This window comes from Meleagris gallopavo, chromosome 3 (assembly GCF_905368555.1).
Source record: "Meleagris gallopavo chromosome 3, MGAL_WU_HG_1.1, whole genome shotgun sequence".
NCBI classification, from domain to species: Eukaryota; Metazoa; Chordata; class Aves; order Galliformes; family Phasianidae; genus Meleagris; species Meleagris gallopavo.
The window spans coordinates 349,918-368,220 of NC_139406.1; the positions used below are offsets into that span (position 1 = coordinate 349,918).

General features: G+C 41.6%; 1 protein-coding gene across 10 annotated transcripts in view; it reads left to right on the plus strand.

Annotated features, from left to right (window-relative positions):
- The window catches only part of TNS3 (tensin 3), a 223,071-nt gene that overhangs the window by 94,894 nt on the left and 109,874 nt on the right, over window positions 1–18,303 (plus strand). For 9 of the 10 annotated variants that reach the window (XM_085219995.1, XM_085219996.1, XM_085219999.1 and 6 more), the window contains 2 exons: window positions 5,849–5,887; window positions 13,953–13,994. In XM_085219995.1, the coding sequence (XP_085076121.1) occupies window positions 5,849–5,887; window positions 13,953–13,994 (81 nt within the window). Of the gene's footprint in view, window positions 1–5,848; window positions 5,888–11,151; window positions 11,174–13,952; window positions 13,995–18,303 lie in introns of those variants that run through there. The other variant, XM_085220001.1, reaches the window with a different exon arrangement.

Here is an 18,303-nt window from a genome sequence, read left to right on the forward strand (position 1 = left end):
GAGCTGAGGTGGGTCAGGCTGGGACCTGTTTCTTCTCCTCTTATTCATTGTTTCTGCTCAGCAATGGCTGGGGTGGAGGCCTACCACTGTTCTGGGGGTATTCACTTGGTGTCTTTGTCACGCGTTCAGAGGGAGCTACTCCACCAATCTATCTTCTGCTTTCACTCTCTGATACTCCTTAATCTCTCCATCTCCTTGAGCTTTGCCGCTGGGCAGATGGTCCATCCGCGCACGCCTCACGCGGGTGGAATCCCTGCTGCCCAGCAGCTCGGGCATTTGCTGCACCTGGAGATGTGGACCGCCTCATTTTCAGGTGGGCAGCCATCTGAACTGCCAGAGCTTTCTGTCTAGCGGAGACCACGCTTAGATTAGCTGTCTGGGAGGCAGCCGTCAGGTGAGCCGGTTTCCTGAGTGCGCAGATTCTCCCCTCGCCCTCCCTGCTTGCACAAACTGCCGTTCTCTGCACCGTTTGTCCGTCCCGTCCGAGCCGCTCCTGGGTTGCTCCGCCCCCTATTGGAAGGTTTTATCTATGCAGGGCGGATCCTGGCGCTGCTCCTGGCTGCGGCCCCGGCGCGTCAGAGCGGCAGCTCCTCCCGCTCAGGGCCGCCCCTCCGCAGGCTGTGGTACTTTGCTGCTTCGGCACGGCGTGTGTCCGCTCCGGAGCCAAGTAGTGTGCCAAAAAAAAAAAAAAAAAAGAAAAGAAGTTTTGATGATAAAATGCTATAGCGAAACATTCTGTGCCATTTTGTTGTCTCTTTGGAACAGCTGCAAAATTGAAGATACACTTAGAATGTACTTGTCAGATACTCTTAACATGCATTTTGAAAGGAAAGAAATGCATTAAAATGATTAGTTATGTGAAAGTTCTTCTCTGCTGGTTTGTCATTTGGCATGTGGGCACAGTCATCTCTTATGCCTTCAAAAATTCATTCTTGAACGATGTCCAGGCATCCTGGGTTCCTTTGCCCTTTAGAATTGTCTCCTAAGGCATATTACAAACTTTGAGAGTACAGAGTTATTTTTAAAAAATACTACACTCAATGTTTTTTAATTATTTTTTTTTTTCATTAGAACCGAGAAGGGCTTCTGAAAATGTAAGTGACCAGATGAAGACTAAGGATAGATAGTTGTTTCAGTTTCAGGTGAAACAGAATTTTATTCATAGTATTTTGTTTGTTTGTTTAGGAGAAAAAACAATGTTAACAACACACTGATGTTTCTAGCTGTTGCTGAGCAGTGCTGTACAAAGACAGCAGTGCTGTACACTTCAGTTTTCTTACTTTCCCCTGCTGTTCTACCAACAAAGTGGGGGAAGGCACAAGGGTCTGGGAGAAAAAGAGCATTCAGGATGCTGGGAGAAGATGGAATCAGGACAGCTGACTTAAGCTGGTCAGAGGGATATTCCATACCATATGCCATCGTGTGAAAGGAAAGTTTGAAAGGGGTGGGAGTTCATCTCTCCCTGTTCCGCTGTTTGGGGGCTAGCTGGGCTTTGGTTGGCACGTAGTGAGCAATGGTTTTTGTATCACTTGTTACATACATTCATATATATGCATATAATATAGTCATAACTATTATCCTTTTCTTTTTCTCTGTCTTAGTACACAGTTCTATCTCAGTCCATGAGTTCTACTTTGTTTTTTCCTTATGATTCTCTCCCCCATCCCAGTGGGAGGAGCGAACGAGTGACTGACTGTGGTGCTGAGCTACCTGCTAGGTTATAGTGCTGAATGAAGTGTGAGACCTAGTTAGGAAGAGTGGTGAAAAGACTGAGGTAATGAATGCTTTCTTTGACTTGGACTTCACTAGAAAGACAAACATCAGGACTCCCTGAGACCAGGAGGAAGAGGTGCAGCTTGGAAGATGTATCCTTGTTGAAAATGAATCAGATCAGGGAATAGTCAAGCAAACTGAGCACACAAACATGGAGCGCATCCTTGATCGCTGATCTAGCTAGCTGATGTCATTGTGAGGCCACTCTTGATAAGCTTGGTCAATCATGGCACTTGTGAGAAGTGCTTGAGGGCTGGAAGAGGGTAACTGCCCTTCAGGAAGTAGGACACACTAGTGCGTTGGTCGGCCTCGCTGATTTCTGGGGAGCTGCTGAAACAGCTAATCGTATAAACCATTTCCTAGCACATGAAGGGCAAGAAAATCAGGAATAGCCAGCATGGATTCAGCAAAGGGAAGTCATGCTTGACCAGCCCGATAATCTATACTGAAATGACTATGTGAGTCATTATAGCTAAATGGCTAAGTTGTATGAATTTTGAAGTAGAGATACGATAGTATTTGAGATCTGGACTTTGAGATGCAGGCTTGATAATAGCTGGGTCATTCTTTGAAGATGTTCTTCCTCTGCAAGGTCACCTACTTTTCATAAGAAGAAAACAAAAAAGGAGAAGTACAATATGAAAGGCACATGGAGAAGTGAAAAATATACTGAAATGTAAGTAGAGGCTATCCAAGCAAACGGCATGTTGTGCACCTGTGAGGGAGTACTGGTTGTGGTTCTGATAGAGCAAGTGGGGATATGTTTTATTTCCTTAGTGCCATGTATCATGCCGTTTGTTGACATTTTTTCTTGTTTGACTTACTATTTATCTCTTATTGGTTAGTTACTCATTAACTCGTGACTGGTGTTACAGTTGTATGAAGGAAAATTACTTGCCAGTTCATTGGAATCAGAATTATTATGGAAATTGTTTTAAATCCTTTTTCCATCAAGATAGGACTTCTTCAATGTAAGACTTGATTCTGGAGGTATCACACTAGGAATGTGTTTTCTGCATTGTGCTGAATCACATATGCAAGAACAGGTGATTTGACTGTCAGGTATTTACCTCATTATTTGTGCACAGACTTACGTGTCTGTATGTCAGGTAGAGATGGAGTGGCACTGACTTTCTACCTGTTTTTAAAAGCCAGACTTGGGAATTTCCCTAGTTCTATCTTTTCTTTTATAAGTGAGTATGTGAAAGTGCAGAGCCTCTAAGTATTTTGTTTTACTGAATATATTTGTAGCTTGTATGTTGAAAGCTGACAAACCTCTTGATTGTAAATATCTTTCTTTGGGTTAGCTCTAGCTTCAGTGAGGATCAAGAAAATTTGAAGTTTGTTGTTTTGTGTAGTTGCTAGCAGTATATGTAACTTTTTAAAACCAATGAATGAGGGATTTACTTTTTTTTTCCCTTTCTGTCTTTGCCCTGATATTAAAGTGAAGTTGTGCAGTTTTGCTTTCTAGATGTATACTTCCTTCTAAATCAGGCGTGCCCAGCCTCTGGCCCACATACAGCCTGGGATAGTTAGTAGTAATGTAGGCCACCCCCTGACGTTATGCCATCATGGCAGCAGCTCTTCTCCCTTGCCCCAGGCACGCAGCTGTCACTCGGCAGCAACCAAACCATCAGTGTGTGATTGGCACTGTCTGAGCTGACACCAAGATGTGGCTGGGGCACAGTGCAGTGCTTGCTCCACCTCTCACACCTGCCACACACACTCAGTTGTAGTGAAGCCTGCATGTATTATGTGTTACATGTGCTTGTGCCATTTGGTTAGTAAGAGACGTATTGTCAGTAATGATATTTTTAGGTAGTTACATTAATATACCTACCTAATGCCAACTCAAAAGAAAACAGAAACCAAAAATTGAAGAATAGGGGATGAAGAAAGATGTTCCTTCAGCAACTTCTCCACTACTCCCTCCATCACTCTCGCAGTAAAGAAGTTCTTCCTTGTGTTTGCTTGGAACTTTCTGTGTTCCAACTTCTGCCCCTTGCCCCTATTGCTGCATGCCATCAAAAAGAGTCTGCCTCCATCAGCTTGACTTCCACACTTGAGATATCTGTAAACATCAATGAGATCCTCTCTTACCCTTCTCCGGACTCAGGAGCATGAGATGTCTCAGCCTTTCTTCATGCAGGAGAGATGCTCAAGGCCCCTGATCATCTCCGTGGCCATCCGTTGGACTGTCTCTAGAAGATCCCTCTCTTGTTGTGGTGCAGGTAGCCCAGAACTGGACACTGTGGTCCAGATGTGGCCTCTCCAGGTCAGAGCAGAGGATCATCTCCATCAATTTGCTGGCACAGATTTAGTATTTTTGGTAGATTTGATTCTCATTTTAGTTAATTAAACATGTGCTTCAGAGTAAAATCAAGTTATCTGTGCTGTGTTTCAGAACACAACAATGTTCAAAATGAAATTTAGGTTAATGCAAGCTCAAGTTACGGTAAACAGTTTTCTGCATCTTGCTATGTTGGCTAAACAGAGCAGTCTGCAGAGCAAAAAATAGGCAGTGTTGGTTTTCATTTTGATTCAGGAATTTGCAAATAGATTTCAGGATTCCCCGCCAAATAAGTCATCCGTTTTTTGGTGTAGTTGTGATTCTGTTTCAGTTGATATTAATACTTCACTTGTAAATTTTCTTGTGGAATGCTTAGAGTTGCAGTCAGATACTGAACTTGAAGAAGAATTTGATCATGTTTCTTTACTGAACTTTAATAAGACTTGTTTTACGAGAGAAATATGTTCCTTGCTTCAGAATCATACCTTCCATACTGGTGGCTTAAAGATGGTTCTGGGGAGTGAATACCTGAATGTAGTGTTACGATGTCAGGTCTGCTTCTTTTTGTCTGTTATGCATACCAGGACTAGATGTTTCCTTTCATTCTTGTAGCTTGCTCTGTTCTGTAAACTGTATCTTCTTTTTTATTAATCTGAGGATTATAAATTCCACATCGGAGCCCTTCTGTTTAGTAAACCACTCCATATAGTACAACTTAAAGCTCACCAGCAATTCCTTAACGAACTCCTTTCATTTCAAGTGTTGACATAGAGTTTCTGGATCTCCTCTGCTGGGTGAGAGGTGAGCCTGTCCAGGAGAGTCACAGCTGACGTTGGATGTGTTAATGGAAACGGCGTTTGTGAGGATTAATCACAAAATAATTTAGTATGCTTGATGACTGTTACTGAAGCTCAGCTGAAAAGAGTAAATTGATTAGCTACAGTCATGTGAATACATGAGTGAGGTCTGATGGAGCCTTCTGTGTGGGTCTGTAGAAATAAATTAATCACCAGTTTCTCTAGGTCATCAGGTAATCCTAGTCGGTCATACTTTAGTTGGCTTTCCTTCTTTTTTGGTGAATGTTCAAAATTCCTGTTGTCGTGTACATAGAACATACTGTTCTTATGAAGTGTTTTAACTTCAGTGAACTTAAAATATTTATTCAGATGCAAGTGATTTATTAGTCTGTGTTGTGTAAAGGTGTTTTCAGGTGATAGAGAACATGCTGTGTATTTATTTGCCTCCTCACAGATGCAAGTTTTGTGTCTCTTTGGAGTAAAACCTGTGAAATTAAGTAGGTCCACAGAGGAACCTGCTTGCTCTGCTCAGCCCATACGCCATAACAGAATTGAGAAGAAAGATAAGATTAAGTGAATTGCTGATATTCTAGTCTCCTGAAAAAGTGGAGTAGTTGTTTACTAATTTAAAACTGAGTTGATGATAGAAGAATGCTAAAAAAGCTGGATAGTGGTGATGGAGAAAGCTACTGATGCTTTCCTATGTGTATGAGCTGAAGGAATGGGTTACTCTTGGACCTGCTTGGCTGCTTATGGAAATGTCAGCGTGGCACACACAATGTTTTCTGACTCTTCAGGAAGCTGAGGGCAAGTAATGTAGCTGCACTTAGTTGTGGACACTGCAGTTCTGCACCTGGTCTTCTTAGTGTCCCGCTGACAATAACTAGATTTGACAATATTTGAGGGAGCTCAATCTATAGAATTAGGTCAATTGCAGAGGAAGATTTTTTTTTTTCCCTTATTTTATTATTATTTTTTTTTTTTGTAGGTGGTGACACCTTGCTTTCTTCTGAGCGGCTACAAACTGGTAAGTGTTGTTGGCTCTTGTGATAGCCATCAAGTTTTATTAGGTTATAGATTAGGTTATTCCCATAACCACCCACGGTCTCCTCAGTACTATGCAATCCACTTTCTCCTGTGAAGGCACAGTAAATAAAGGGCGTAATCCTGAAGCTTATTAGTGTGCTCTATCCCATGCAGCAATCTTATTGTTTCACTGAGCATTTTGCAAAGCTGTGGATTTTCTGGATCAAGTATTTTCTGCTGTTGAGGTTTGTTCCTAAGGTGATTTGTCCATGATACAGCAGCATTCACGTGTAGTTGTCCTTCCTACATTGTCTTTTTAAAAAAGCAGGTGAACCTATTCAGGCTGAATTTGGTTATTTTAGCTGTATTGATACCATGAATACTGCCCAGAGGATGGCATGTAATGGTTATTTGTTGAATCAGTGCTACAACTTGCTAGCGTCATTACCAGGACTAGGCACTCAACAGATTCCTAAGTTTCAACTGGAACTGTGCATTTTTAAATATGTGATGCAGCCACTGGTGGTTATGAATCATACATCTCATTTCTGCCTTGCTGTATAAGTTGGGCAACTCACTGTGCATTTTTGTGTCTCGATTTCCCTGCTTGCAAAATGCAGATAGTGGTGTGTTACTATGAATTGTGGAAGCAGAAAGGTGCCGTAGAAGCACTGGTCCATGCTTTTCTTAATTATTGTTCATTAAAAGAAAGGCTGGAAAACAAAATCCAAATGTGAGTATGCGAGTGAGTGTGTGAGAAATGTGAGTGTGAATGCATGAAAGGTCTTTCCTCATTTTGACACAGTATTTCTATGAATTAGTCCATATTACAGTCCGAGGATTCTGTATGACGTTACTGCTAACGTTATAAGCAGCTCTTAAGTTTGCAGCTCATAGTTTCAGATGTATATTCTCATCTGTGGTTGCTTTTTCCTTTTTTTGTTGTATATAGAACCTGAATGTTGATTCTAACATGAAAAAATTGTCCCTGTGATTCAGCAATTTTAAACATGCAGCAACTTGTGGAATATGATGCCACTCATTACTGTTACTAATTGCAGTTTAAGGTGGTTTATGTGAACAGTGAACGTAGGGCAGTGCTGTTTGATCTGGGCCCAGGTTGCCTTGTGACCTGGATATTAAAACAGTGTGGATGGTAAAAGTGGCCAGACCTATTTTAGTTTACTGGTGGAGATGAAACCAGAGATTTACTTGGTCCATGAATTAAGTGTTAATTCTTCTAGTCATAAAGAAGGTTGGAATTCCATTTAATATTCTTCCATGTGGTTATATTTTTGAATTAGGAGCCTGCCTTGTACACAAATAAAATGCATCTGATTGGTGAGGGATTCTCTTTTTGAAGTACAATCTTCTGTGACTCTCCAGGCTAAAGAGTTGGGTTTACGAGGTTCAACAAGGGGAAGTATGGAGTCCTGCTCCTAGGGAAGAATAATGACATGCATCAGTAAAGCTGGAAAGGAGCTCTGCAGAGAAGGACCTAGCTGTCTGGTGGATAACAGGTTGACCGTGAGCCAGGAGTGTGCTCTGGTGGCCAAGAAGTCCAGTGGTGTCCTGGGGTGTGTTTAAAAAAACTTTGTGGTCAGCAGGTTGAGAGAGGTTCTCCTCCCCCTCTATTCTGCTGTGGTGAGGCCACATCTGGAGAACTGTGTCCAGTTCTGTGCCCCTCTGGTCAAAAAAGAAAGGCAGCTGCTGGAGAGAGTCCAGCGGAAGGCCAAAAAACGTTGATGATTAGGGGCCCTTATGAAAAAAGTCTGAGAGAACTGGGACTGATTAGCCTGGAGAAGGCTGAAAGGGAATCTTAGCAATGCTTGTAAGTATCTCAAGGGTGGGCGTTAGGAGAACGGGGCCAGGCTCTTTACAGTGGTGCCCAGCAGTACAGCAAGGGGCAATGGGCCGAAGCTGGAACGTAGGAAATTCCTGTGAACATGAGAAGGAAATTCTTTAGTTTGTGGGGTAACAGACCTTTCTGAAGGCCCCGCTAGGGCACATGGAAAATAAAGATGATGTGATTGGTGGTAACCAACGTGGGCAAATCAAGCCTGACAAACTTGCTGGCCTTCACTGCTGGATTTACGGTGTCAGTGGAAAAAGGAAGAGCAACTGATATCACCTCCCTGGACTTGTGCAAAGCATCATGCAAGACAGTGTCAGACATCCCAGTCATCATACTGGAGAAAAATGGATTTGATGGACGGATCGCTCACTGGATAAGGAGTTGGCTGGGTGGTCACGCACTGAGAGAGTTGCGGTCAGCGGCTCAAGATCCAAGTGGAGAGCAGTGATGAGTGGTGTTCCTCAGGGCCATTTAACATCTTCGTAGGCAACATGGACAGTGGAATCAAGTGCACCCTTAACACGTTTGCAGATGATGGCAAGCTGAGTGGTGTGATTGACACAACAGAAGGAAAAGATGCCAACCAGAGAGACTTGGCCAGGCGTGAGAGGTGAGCCCATGCCAAATTCCTGAAGTTCAGCAAGGCGAAGTGCAAGGTCCAGAGATGATGTGGATGCCCCCACTCTGGAAGCATTCAAGGCCAGGCTGGATGGGGCTTTGAGCAGCCTGGTCTAATGGAAGGTGTCCCTGCCTATAGCAGGGGGGTTGGAAATAAACCTTTCGTATTTCTGTTATTCTGTGATTTTCAGCTTTGTTGTCTGTTTCCAAAGAGGCCCTTCCTTACCATTTCTCTTGAAGTTTTGTAGAAACATCAGAGCCATATATTAACCCAGTGCAGCTGCTAGCAGTTGCGTTTGCTCCAATATAAACCAGCTGCTTAGTGTTCAAATACTACTTGCTTTATCTAGTCACACGCATTTGACTAGAGAAAGGTGGATCATTTTAGTTGTACTTTTCTATTTCAAGGCAGATGTTTAGCAAAAAAAGTGTTTTTCTGATGGAGTTCATTTTATTTCATGAAGAGGCATTGGTTTATTTGTGGCTATTGTCTCTCACTGGAAATGTACTGCATGACCCAGATATTTAAGGAGAAAAACCGGAAAAGATGCCTGGTGCATGGTCGCTGTCTTTGTGTTGTGAGAGCTTTACTAGTCTATTAACTGTTCTCCTAAAATTTTATAAATATCAAAGTTTAACAGTGTTTTCTGAAACTTGTTTTGAAAGCCTAAGAAGTTTTTGATCTTATCTTCTAAATTCAACGTTTTTAAGTAATTGGTAACAAATATGCTTTTTGAAAATCATCTTATGTAATACAGCAAAAAAAGAGAGGAGGCTTAGATCCTAACTTAGAGCTCCAAATGCTTTTGATTTCGTGCAATGCTTAAAAAATATAAGGGGAAAGCCAAAGAAAGGGTGTTATTTTGAGGTAATTTTTAAAATCTGGAATTCTTCCATGACAATCTCAGATGTATCATGAATGTGGTAAGTTTGTCTCTTCTACTTATGTTTATTTCATCCTTCATGGCAGTGTTTTTTAAAAAAGAATAAAGAAAATTAAATCTTAATTCCTCAGGGACCCGTCACGTGCCCTGTTGTACATCTTGCATTAAGGAAATGTGATGTGAAGGCCTGAGCCTCTTAGCCTGTCTGGTTTCTTACCGTGAATCGACTGGTTGAATGCTCCTCACTACTAGGTGGCTTGTCAGCTTTAAGGCATAGTTGAGATCTTTTCTTTTTCTTCTTCTTAATCCTATTTTCCTAAAGTATGCAAATCTCTTGTCTGCTTGTGAGGAAAAGTCAAAGACTTCCACATTAAGGTCCTTCCTAAGGAACCAAATGCCTGATTTTGAACATTGAGTCCGACTGTTCTCTGGCCTGTCCCAAAAGAGGAGGGAAATGGAATAAAGATAATTGACAGAGAAAAGTGCTTTGTTTTGTTCTGTTGAAGGAGGAGACTATACCATGAAAAATTGCTGAAGAAGTGAGCAGTGGAGTCAAAAAGGTAGCTAATTACTTTCAGACTAATTACATACCTCGTTTTTACTTGTTTAAAGACTCTCATACTTTACTTTATGAGGGAAATGTGCAAACATTTTTTCAGAAGGTGAATTTTAGTGAAAATACATTACGATATACAGAAAAAATCAAGAGGAAGAAAGAAGGGGAACAGAAGTTGGGGAAACTGAATACTGTAACAGTGTTCAGGAGAAAATAAGTTCCTTTTAGCAAAAGCTCTCCTATTCTTTTTCTTTCTTTCCTGTGATGACCTGATAAATTCAGTTCTCCCACACACTTTGACTGGGACACATGAGTAGGCATGACAAACTACTTCTTTAAATCCTTAATGCATGCATTTACTTTTCAAATGCATCTTCACCAAAAAAAGATGTGAAGCAATCTGTTGGTCCCACGAAGTACAGCCCATCTGTTGTTAATGTGAGCTTGCAGAAGAATTCCTGAGGAATCTGAATCTGAATTACCACTGGTGCTGCTGAGAAGGCCTGAGCATATAGATGAAGGATTGGATTCTCCAGTTTCATTTTAAATGTGATCGAGTACTGAAATAGAAGATTGTTAACTTGAGTTAATCAGGTATGATCTTTAAATACAGAATGGAATACATTGACAATAATTAAGCTGAACTGGCACATGCAACTACTTCACTCCGCCAGCTGCAATTTTGCTTTCTTGCTTGAGTCAGTAGAAGTCTGTTGGAAAATAGCATAAAGTGGGTTTGATTTGAGATTGATTTGAGATTGGTTTAAGATGTTTTTCCCCCCATAACTCATTCCAGCACTTAGGTCAGAAGAAAATGCTATTGGTCATGCTGGTGGAGGTAGTTAATGTCAAGCTGTTTGTTGCTGGCCTTCTCTGTTCTTTCATAAGGTGGAGAGAGCTGTCGCTTCCACTAGAGTGAGAAATTACAAGGTGTTTTTGTAGGGCCTTAGCAAGCTAGAGAGCAACTTCAAAACTTAAAAAATTAGAATGCTTCCTGCTCCTTTTTCCATATTTTAGTTATCCTAGGGAACTTTTGCACCACACCAGTCCAGTGCTAAACTGAGCAGTAAGAACATCCCTCTGAACTGACAGACCTTAGGTATACCTAACTTACGTTTATATTCTACATGAAATACCACGTAGTCTGCTTTTTTTTTATTCTAGGAGGATAGGTAGTGAGTTCAGCATGTATGAGCCTGCTGGTGAGGTGCAAAACAGGTGGTGTGTTGTCCCGAGCACACTGCGTATGCACTCAGCTCTTTGTGAAGAGATTCCTGAATGAATCCAGAAATGGTGTGGTTTGCATCTCTCCCTGTGGGTCTGTTCATTTTCTCTGCGTAGCAGTGTCCCTGTGAGACTGTGAAGTAACAGTAGGTAAGTGTAATGATACGGGTATCTCTTTTAGATACAATCTTTACTCTGCTGAGAAGAACCTAGAATGTTCAGTTAGATTAAGGTTTGGGTGAGTTCATAGCACTGCTCAGTTCATGTTGGTTTTTTTTTGATTGATAAGTCAAATCTCAACAGTGTTTATCACCTGTCTGATGAGTACATCAAGTTTTTAGGCAAAAAACAGAGTAACTTCAAAGACTGTTATGAAGGGTGAGATAACCTTTAGTTAGCCAGTTTTGATCTACGTAAGAATTATGGTTAGTGCAGCCTGTACACCCTGTTGAATTACGTGCAGGCTAAATGAAGTAAGCAGGGTGTTGCTACTGTAATTTACACTCTGAAAATCCGTAACTCCACTTGCAGTTGAAATTTGCACCAGAGTGTATCTGCAAATAGGAGTTTACTTTCATTTACAGTGGTGAAATTTTGCTGGTGAGAAACTGAACATGCGTACATCAGTGACTTGCCAAGAAAAAAAACCAGGTTGGCAGTTATAAGGCATCATCTGTGTGTCAAGGTACTGTTCCTACAGTAGGCTTTAGAGTCCTGTTCTCAGTGATAGCACTGTTGGTATCTGTGCGGTGGACTTGCGTGGCCATGCAAGTGTGCTGGGGTCAGCAAATACTTTGGGGAACTCATGCTGGGCAGATGCTGCTATTCCTAGCATGGGCAAACGTTGAGTTCCTTTGTGTCCATGTGGTGCTTTAGCTTTCATTTTAAACTCTTTACCAAGCTGTTGGTTACTTTGCTGTCTTGAAGTTTATGGATCGTGAGAATCCAGCCTTGATCAGCTAGGTGTTTGAAGAGAAGAATCAGAATGTTTTGGGTTGTGAGGGACTTCGATAGAACGTTACACCCCACCTTCCCAGGACTCTGATGCCTCCCACTAGATCAAGTTGCCCAAACCCACATCCAGCTTCACTGAGAGTACTTCCAGATGGAGGAGGAGAAAGAGGCTTGCCCCGAAGCCTCAGCTGCTTTTGCAGAACTGTTTCACTGCTGTGTGGGCTGAAGAGGATGGACTCGTTGTTCATGCTGGCTTCAACTAAGCCAGCCTGGTCTTCTCCCTGTGTAACAGCCAGTGCCATGAAGAATACACAGCAGGTATAGTTGTAGGTGTCCCTCTTCTGAGAGGTACGGAGGACGGACATATGCCATCCTGAGCCAGTCTCAAGAGGCCCCCCGCCTACCCGGGGTTTATGTTAGGGATGCTAGAGACTAGTAAGCCTTACATGCTGTAAACTGGTTGTTTCACGTGGGCATCAACAGCACTGTCAGGGGCAGGCCAAGCAGGCCAAGGTGTATCAGGAAGGACTGCAGAGCCCTTGGGAGCATTTGTAAAAGGCTGTGCTGTGCAGGTGGTCGTCGTCTTGTTCTGACTGGTTAGAGCAAAAGGCTTTGCGAGGACCACTAGAACATGCAGAGCAATGTATGGTGTGGTCGTGTCGTATCCAGGGGTTTGGCTTTTTTTGAGGAACGGACGGGGTCTGTTTGTCAAAGGAGGGGAAGAACATCTTTGATTACAGGCTTGCCAAGCTGGTAAAGAGAGCTTTAAACTGAAGTTGCTTGTAGACGGGGAACCTCATTTGACTTTTATTGCTCCGATGCCAGAATCAGCAATCAATGCCTAAAGCCAGAAAAAGGACCAGAGGTCAGCAGGAGATCTCCGGAGGAGCAGCATGAAGAATTCCAGCCAGTTTATTCAATAAAAGTTTGAGCAGAGACCCAACTAAGATGCCTAAAATGCAAATACGCATGGCGTGGGGAAAAAACAGAAGGAGTTTGAGATGTGTACGCAGCAGAGTGGCTGTAGTCTTATTGGCTTTTTGGGTAAAACCTTGTTGGTGTTTTGCCCAGAGTTTGAAATTTTCTCTTGAAGCAATAATTTTAAGTAGTTAAACATTAGATATTTCCTTATGCACAATGGAATTCTTCCAGCTCTGTGAAACAGAATGCAGTGAAGTTTGGTAAAGTATTCCATAGCACCAGTTCAGTTCCATTATAACTTAATTCTCTCATTTGGATTAGTGTTTTTTTTTTTTTAAGGTGAAAGGGTTGTGTTATTCTCACGATATAATCCTGAATGGTGAAGTACTTACTCTAGGTTGTTTTATGAAATGCCATATTTTGCCTTACCGGAATCTTCAGCGAACATTTTGAGATCTTTTAATCTAGTTTTACCACTGCATTACATTGCCTTAATTTTGTGCTCATGATTGTAGTTATAATTTAAAATAATGTACTGATGGATGGTTTTGCCTCTGGTGATTTTTTTTCCTGTCATATTTTCATAGTAGTAGATTCTGAATTTTAAAAAATGTTTAAAATAAACTTCAACAGATAGAACTTAATGTGTTTTAAAGCTGCAAACATAGATTTTACAGAGTACTTAGAATGTGCCTCTGTGGTTCCCTTTCATCAACACCCAGACGTATTCTGTTCCATAGAAAGGCAAAGAGTGGGAGACTGAACAAGTACCAGGGAATACACAGTTTCATGCCTTGCTTTCTGTGTGTATTGTAACTTGGAGTAAAGTACTCTCAGTGCTGAATGTCGGCTTAAAAGCTGTGAATTCAGGGAGTGATAATGTAAAACCAATTTGTGTTCTGTATGTGTTTGAGAGGCAGTTTGATTATTAATACTGTAGAATATATGTATACTTCTGAACAGATCGTTTCATTTGTTGTTTGAATACATGAGGGCTTTCTTAGCACGTGTTTAAATTAGCTGGAAAAATAAAGTTTGTTTTTCTCATTTGCAGGCGAATAACTTGGAAGCCTTTGAAAATCATGTAACCAGAACTGTAAGTAATTGCAATTGATTGATTTATTTTTCCTTTACTTGGTCTGATTTATTTATTTTCTGTGGTTGTTCATTTTTATTACATCCTCACAAAGTCTTTGCCAGCCTTTTTCAGAGCGCACACTTTGGTTCTACACTGTGTGAAATTGTCTTTGATTAGGATTCCTGGCTACGTAGTGTCGTGCCTACCTTCCCATTCACCCCCCTTTTGTCCAGGTACAGTGAAATGGACTCTGTGTTCTTTATTTTGAAGTCAAGTAATAAATAATTGAAGAGAAATATCACAATCTTTGTAGACTGATTGCATTCAAAGGACTTAAGATATTATAGACAGTTTTTTTTAAGCAAGAAAATTGTAAGTTTTTGTATTGTGGTCCTTTTGCCTTAATTTGTCCAAGTGTGCTGTGTTGCTTACAAAACAAATGAAATGTCTCTTCCCAGCTCTTTGTTATCATTGCTGCTGTAGTGTTAATGGTACAAGTGGTAGTAAATGCATTTAGTGCAGTAGAACTCCATCTTCTAAGTGATGTAGAAATTTCTGCAAATGGGAAGTATTCCATATTTCAATACTGATAGCACTTATAAATATACTTCTATTACAGTCTCTGAAATAAGTAAAACAAGAAAAGAACAAAAGAATTTTTGGGATCCTTTGTCATTTCATTAGAGATGTCAAGTTTCTTTGATGCTGAAATAAGTCGTGGAAGATATGTATAGTTAACTCTGTGGTGCAGGTATTTGATTCACCTCTGTAAAGGCGAAATTGACATTTAAAAAGAAGCAGAAGGAAGGACTTGAAAGCATGGTCTTCACCCATACATTATTCCATTCAGGAACAGCTCTCTATTGCAGTAAATGAACATCTGTTTCATAATGTCTTGTGCACGTTGCTTTTGTTTTCTGTTGTTGTCTGTAGTTCAGTATTGCAGGCTTCTGGTGTCAGTTGCAGAGTGTAAAGAGTTCTGATACCTGGCTGCATACGTATGTAGGCAGGAGGCTTTTACAGAAGTTTCTTTATTAGCGGTGTAGTTTGTTTCTTGGGGTAGCAGTGATGTTCTTTCTGCAACTCAGGCCATCTCTTTAGTTGCATCTATAATATTACCCACAGATTTCTAGTGAACTTACTGTGAGTAAGATAATTGCAGACAATTTTCTGTTAGTTGAGAACTTTGTTTTCTTCTGTTACATCTGAAAGAGCTGGAGGTTTTTCTCTTTGTACTGATAACTTATTAGACAAGCCAAGATGCTTCTCAGGGATTTTTTTCTTTCTTCTGTAGCTCATGCACAGCCAGCCACTTAGAAGACAATCTTACTTGGCAGGCTGTAAGCTGTGCATTCTCACCCAGTGTATTTTGTACTGGTTAATATTGCTCCATTGATACAGTGCCTGAAATATTGACTAGCTACCTCCCATAGAGTGGTACTCAGAATGTGGATGCGTGTGAGCAGGTTGTTGGAAAAGAGAAGAAAATTACCAACTAATGCACTAGGAACGACTATCCTTGTTTGGGAAAATGGGATGTATAAAGCTGGGAGACTGTTGGATTCACAAGAAAGTGATGTCTGCAGACAGTAGGGCTAGATGTAGCTACTGCCTGGATGAGCCAGGAGCAGGCCCTGGAGCTGCAGCCAGGAGAGAGGAGCGTGTGGTGGAGCAGGAATCTCAGACCTGTGCTGGAGCAGTCTGCTCCTGAAGGACTGGCCTGTGATACAAACCCATGTTGGAGCAGTTCTTGAAGAACTGTGGGAAGCCTGTGTGGGATCTGTTTGGGAGGGACAGCATCCCGTGGGACAGAATCCCACGGTGGAGCAGGGGGTGAGAGTAAAGATGAAGGAATAGCAGAGCCAAAGTGTTATGGATTGACAACAGTTTCCATTCCCTGTTCCCCTGCACCGCTTGAAGGAGGAGGTGGAATAGATGGATGATGAAGGAAGGTGTTTCAAATTGCTTTGAGTCCTCACTGTTCTAGTCTATAGTCTAGTCTGTTATTACTTGGCAATGAATTGCATTAATCTCCCCACGCAAAGTCTCTTTTGTCTGTGATGGCAATTGGTGAGTGATCTCCCTGTCCTTACCTCAACCTTTGAGCCTTTATTCGTCGTATGTTCTCCTTGTGATGTTTTGAGGAGGGGGATTGAAAGAGAAGCGTGGTGGAGTTTAGTGTGAAACCATCATGCACTCTTCTTCTCCTTTCGTTTTCTTATCAAAATTGAAAGAGATTGATTTAACCTGGCTGAATATTTTTTTTTTGCTCTGGGGTTTCTTCTCTCTTACTCCATCTCCTGTCCATCTTGTTCTATAATGTCTGGTCCAGGAGAGGAAAAGCTCTATTGCTTTCATCCACCAATGTGGCTACTAAAAGAATGTTTCTAACATCAACACCTATTGCTTTGCAAGAAAGCTGTGTAATCATCAACATAGAGAATTTGCTTGAGTTCTATACAGTGTCAGAACCAACACTTTATTGCATTTTAATGTGAACATATGAAAACCAAATAAATGAGGCTTCTTGTTTTAAGAAGTGCCAGAAGTGGTTTTGTTTCTTTCTTTCCAAGAATTAAGGGCATCAGTACATGCAGTTACCTCTTAGTAAGGGGCTAAATCTGGGATGAAAGTTTGTTTCAGTTTGCATCTTCAACTGAATCAGACAGAAACTCAAGAAATCTTCTTCTGAAGTCTTCCTTTTTGTTTTCTTTCCACTGTGGACACCACTGTTACCTTTATTGTAAAAATGTTGTAAAAAATGTTTTTCTTATATCCAGTTTGAAATCTTCCCTCTTATAGTTTCAAACTTCCCCCTTACTGTATCAAAGAATCAAAGAGTCTGTCCCATCTTTCTTACATCTGCCCTTTAAATCTTGGCTGGTATCGGGTCTCTCTGGTACCTTCTTATCTCCAGTCTCAACAGCTTCAGCTTTCTCAGCCTCATAGGAGAGATGTTTCATCCCTTCCATCATTTTTGTAGCCCTTGTCAGGACATACTCCAGCAGGTTCATTTCTCTCCTTTACTGAGGGCTCCACACGTGGATGCAGTACTCCAGGTGAAGTCTCACTAGTTAGAGTAGTGGAGCAGGTCACCTCTCTTGACCTGCTGGCCATGCTGCTTTTGAGGCAGCACAGGGTATGGTTGTATTTTTGAGCTGCAGGGAAACATTGCTGGCTCATGTTCAGCTTCCCACCCACCAGTAGCCCCAGTTCCTTTTTGGCAAGGCTGTGCTCCACCCTTTCACCCCCCAGCTTGTATGAATAATGGGGGTTGCCGCAACTGAGGTACAAGACCTTGCTCTTGGGTTTGTTGAACCTCGTGAGGTTCTTCTGGGCCCTTTGGTCAAACCTGTCTAAATCTCTCTGTATGTCATCTCAAATGTGAGGGTGTACTTAATTCCACTGTTGATGTCAGTGATGAAAACATTAAAGAGCGTCAGTGCCAGTACTGACCGCTGAGAGACATCACTGAACTCTGTCTGAACATTGAGCCTTTTCCCACCACTCTTTGGGCACAATCTTTCAGCCTGTTCCTCATCCACCGAACAATCCACCTGTCGAATCAATGCCTTTTCAATTTGGAGAGGAGGGTATTATGGGGACTGTGTCAGAGGCCTTACTGAAGTCCAGATGAATGATAGCAGAGGCTCTTCCCTTGCCCAGTGACAGACTTACACCGTCACAGTAGGCCACTGGGTTGGTCAGGCAGAACTTGGTCTTGGTGACCACCTCCCATTTTTCATGTGCCTTGGCATAGCTTCCAGGAGGACGTGATCCATGATCATCCCTAGCACAGAGGTGAGGAAAGACGGTGGGTCAGTCGTTGCTTGGATCGTCCTTTCTGCCCTTCCTGCAAGGGGCACATCTCTCTTTGCTATTACTGTTGTTATACACCAGGGAACAGATAGCTATTTTACAGGTTCAGTGTACAGAACAAACAGCAACTTGTAGTAGAAGTGATGATAAAAGTTCTGGAGAGTCAACTCCAAAGCAGTTTTATTTACATATTTTAATATTTACTGTAAAAATAGATATACAGTAACAGAAAGACATTTATATTCACAGTGCACATTTTTTCCTTATCACATTAGAAATGAATCTAAAAACAGACACCAAAAGATTGTGCAAATTTTGGTCCTCATCCAAGAAATAGAAGCTTATGTTTCACTGCAGCTTTTTTTCTTTAGCTGTTTCAGTCAGGGTCATCATCACGGAACACCTGAATGATTGGTGTAGTTCATTGTCCCCTTTTTCTGCAGTACCCTGAGGTGGATAGAACTGGCTCTACGACAAACTGGATGCAGGAACCAAAGATGATAAAAGG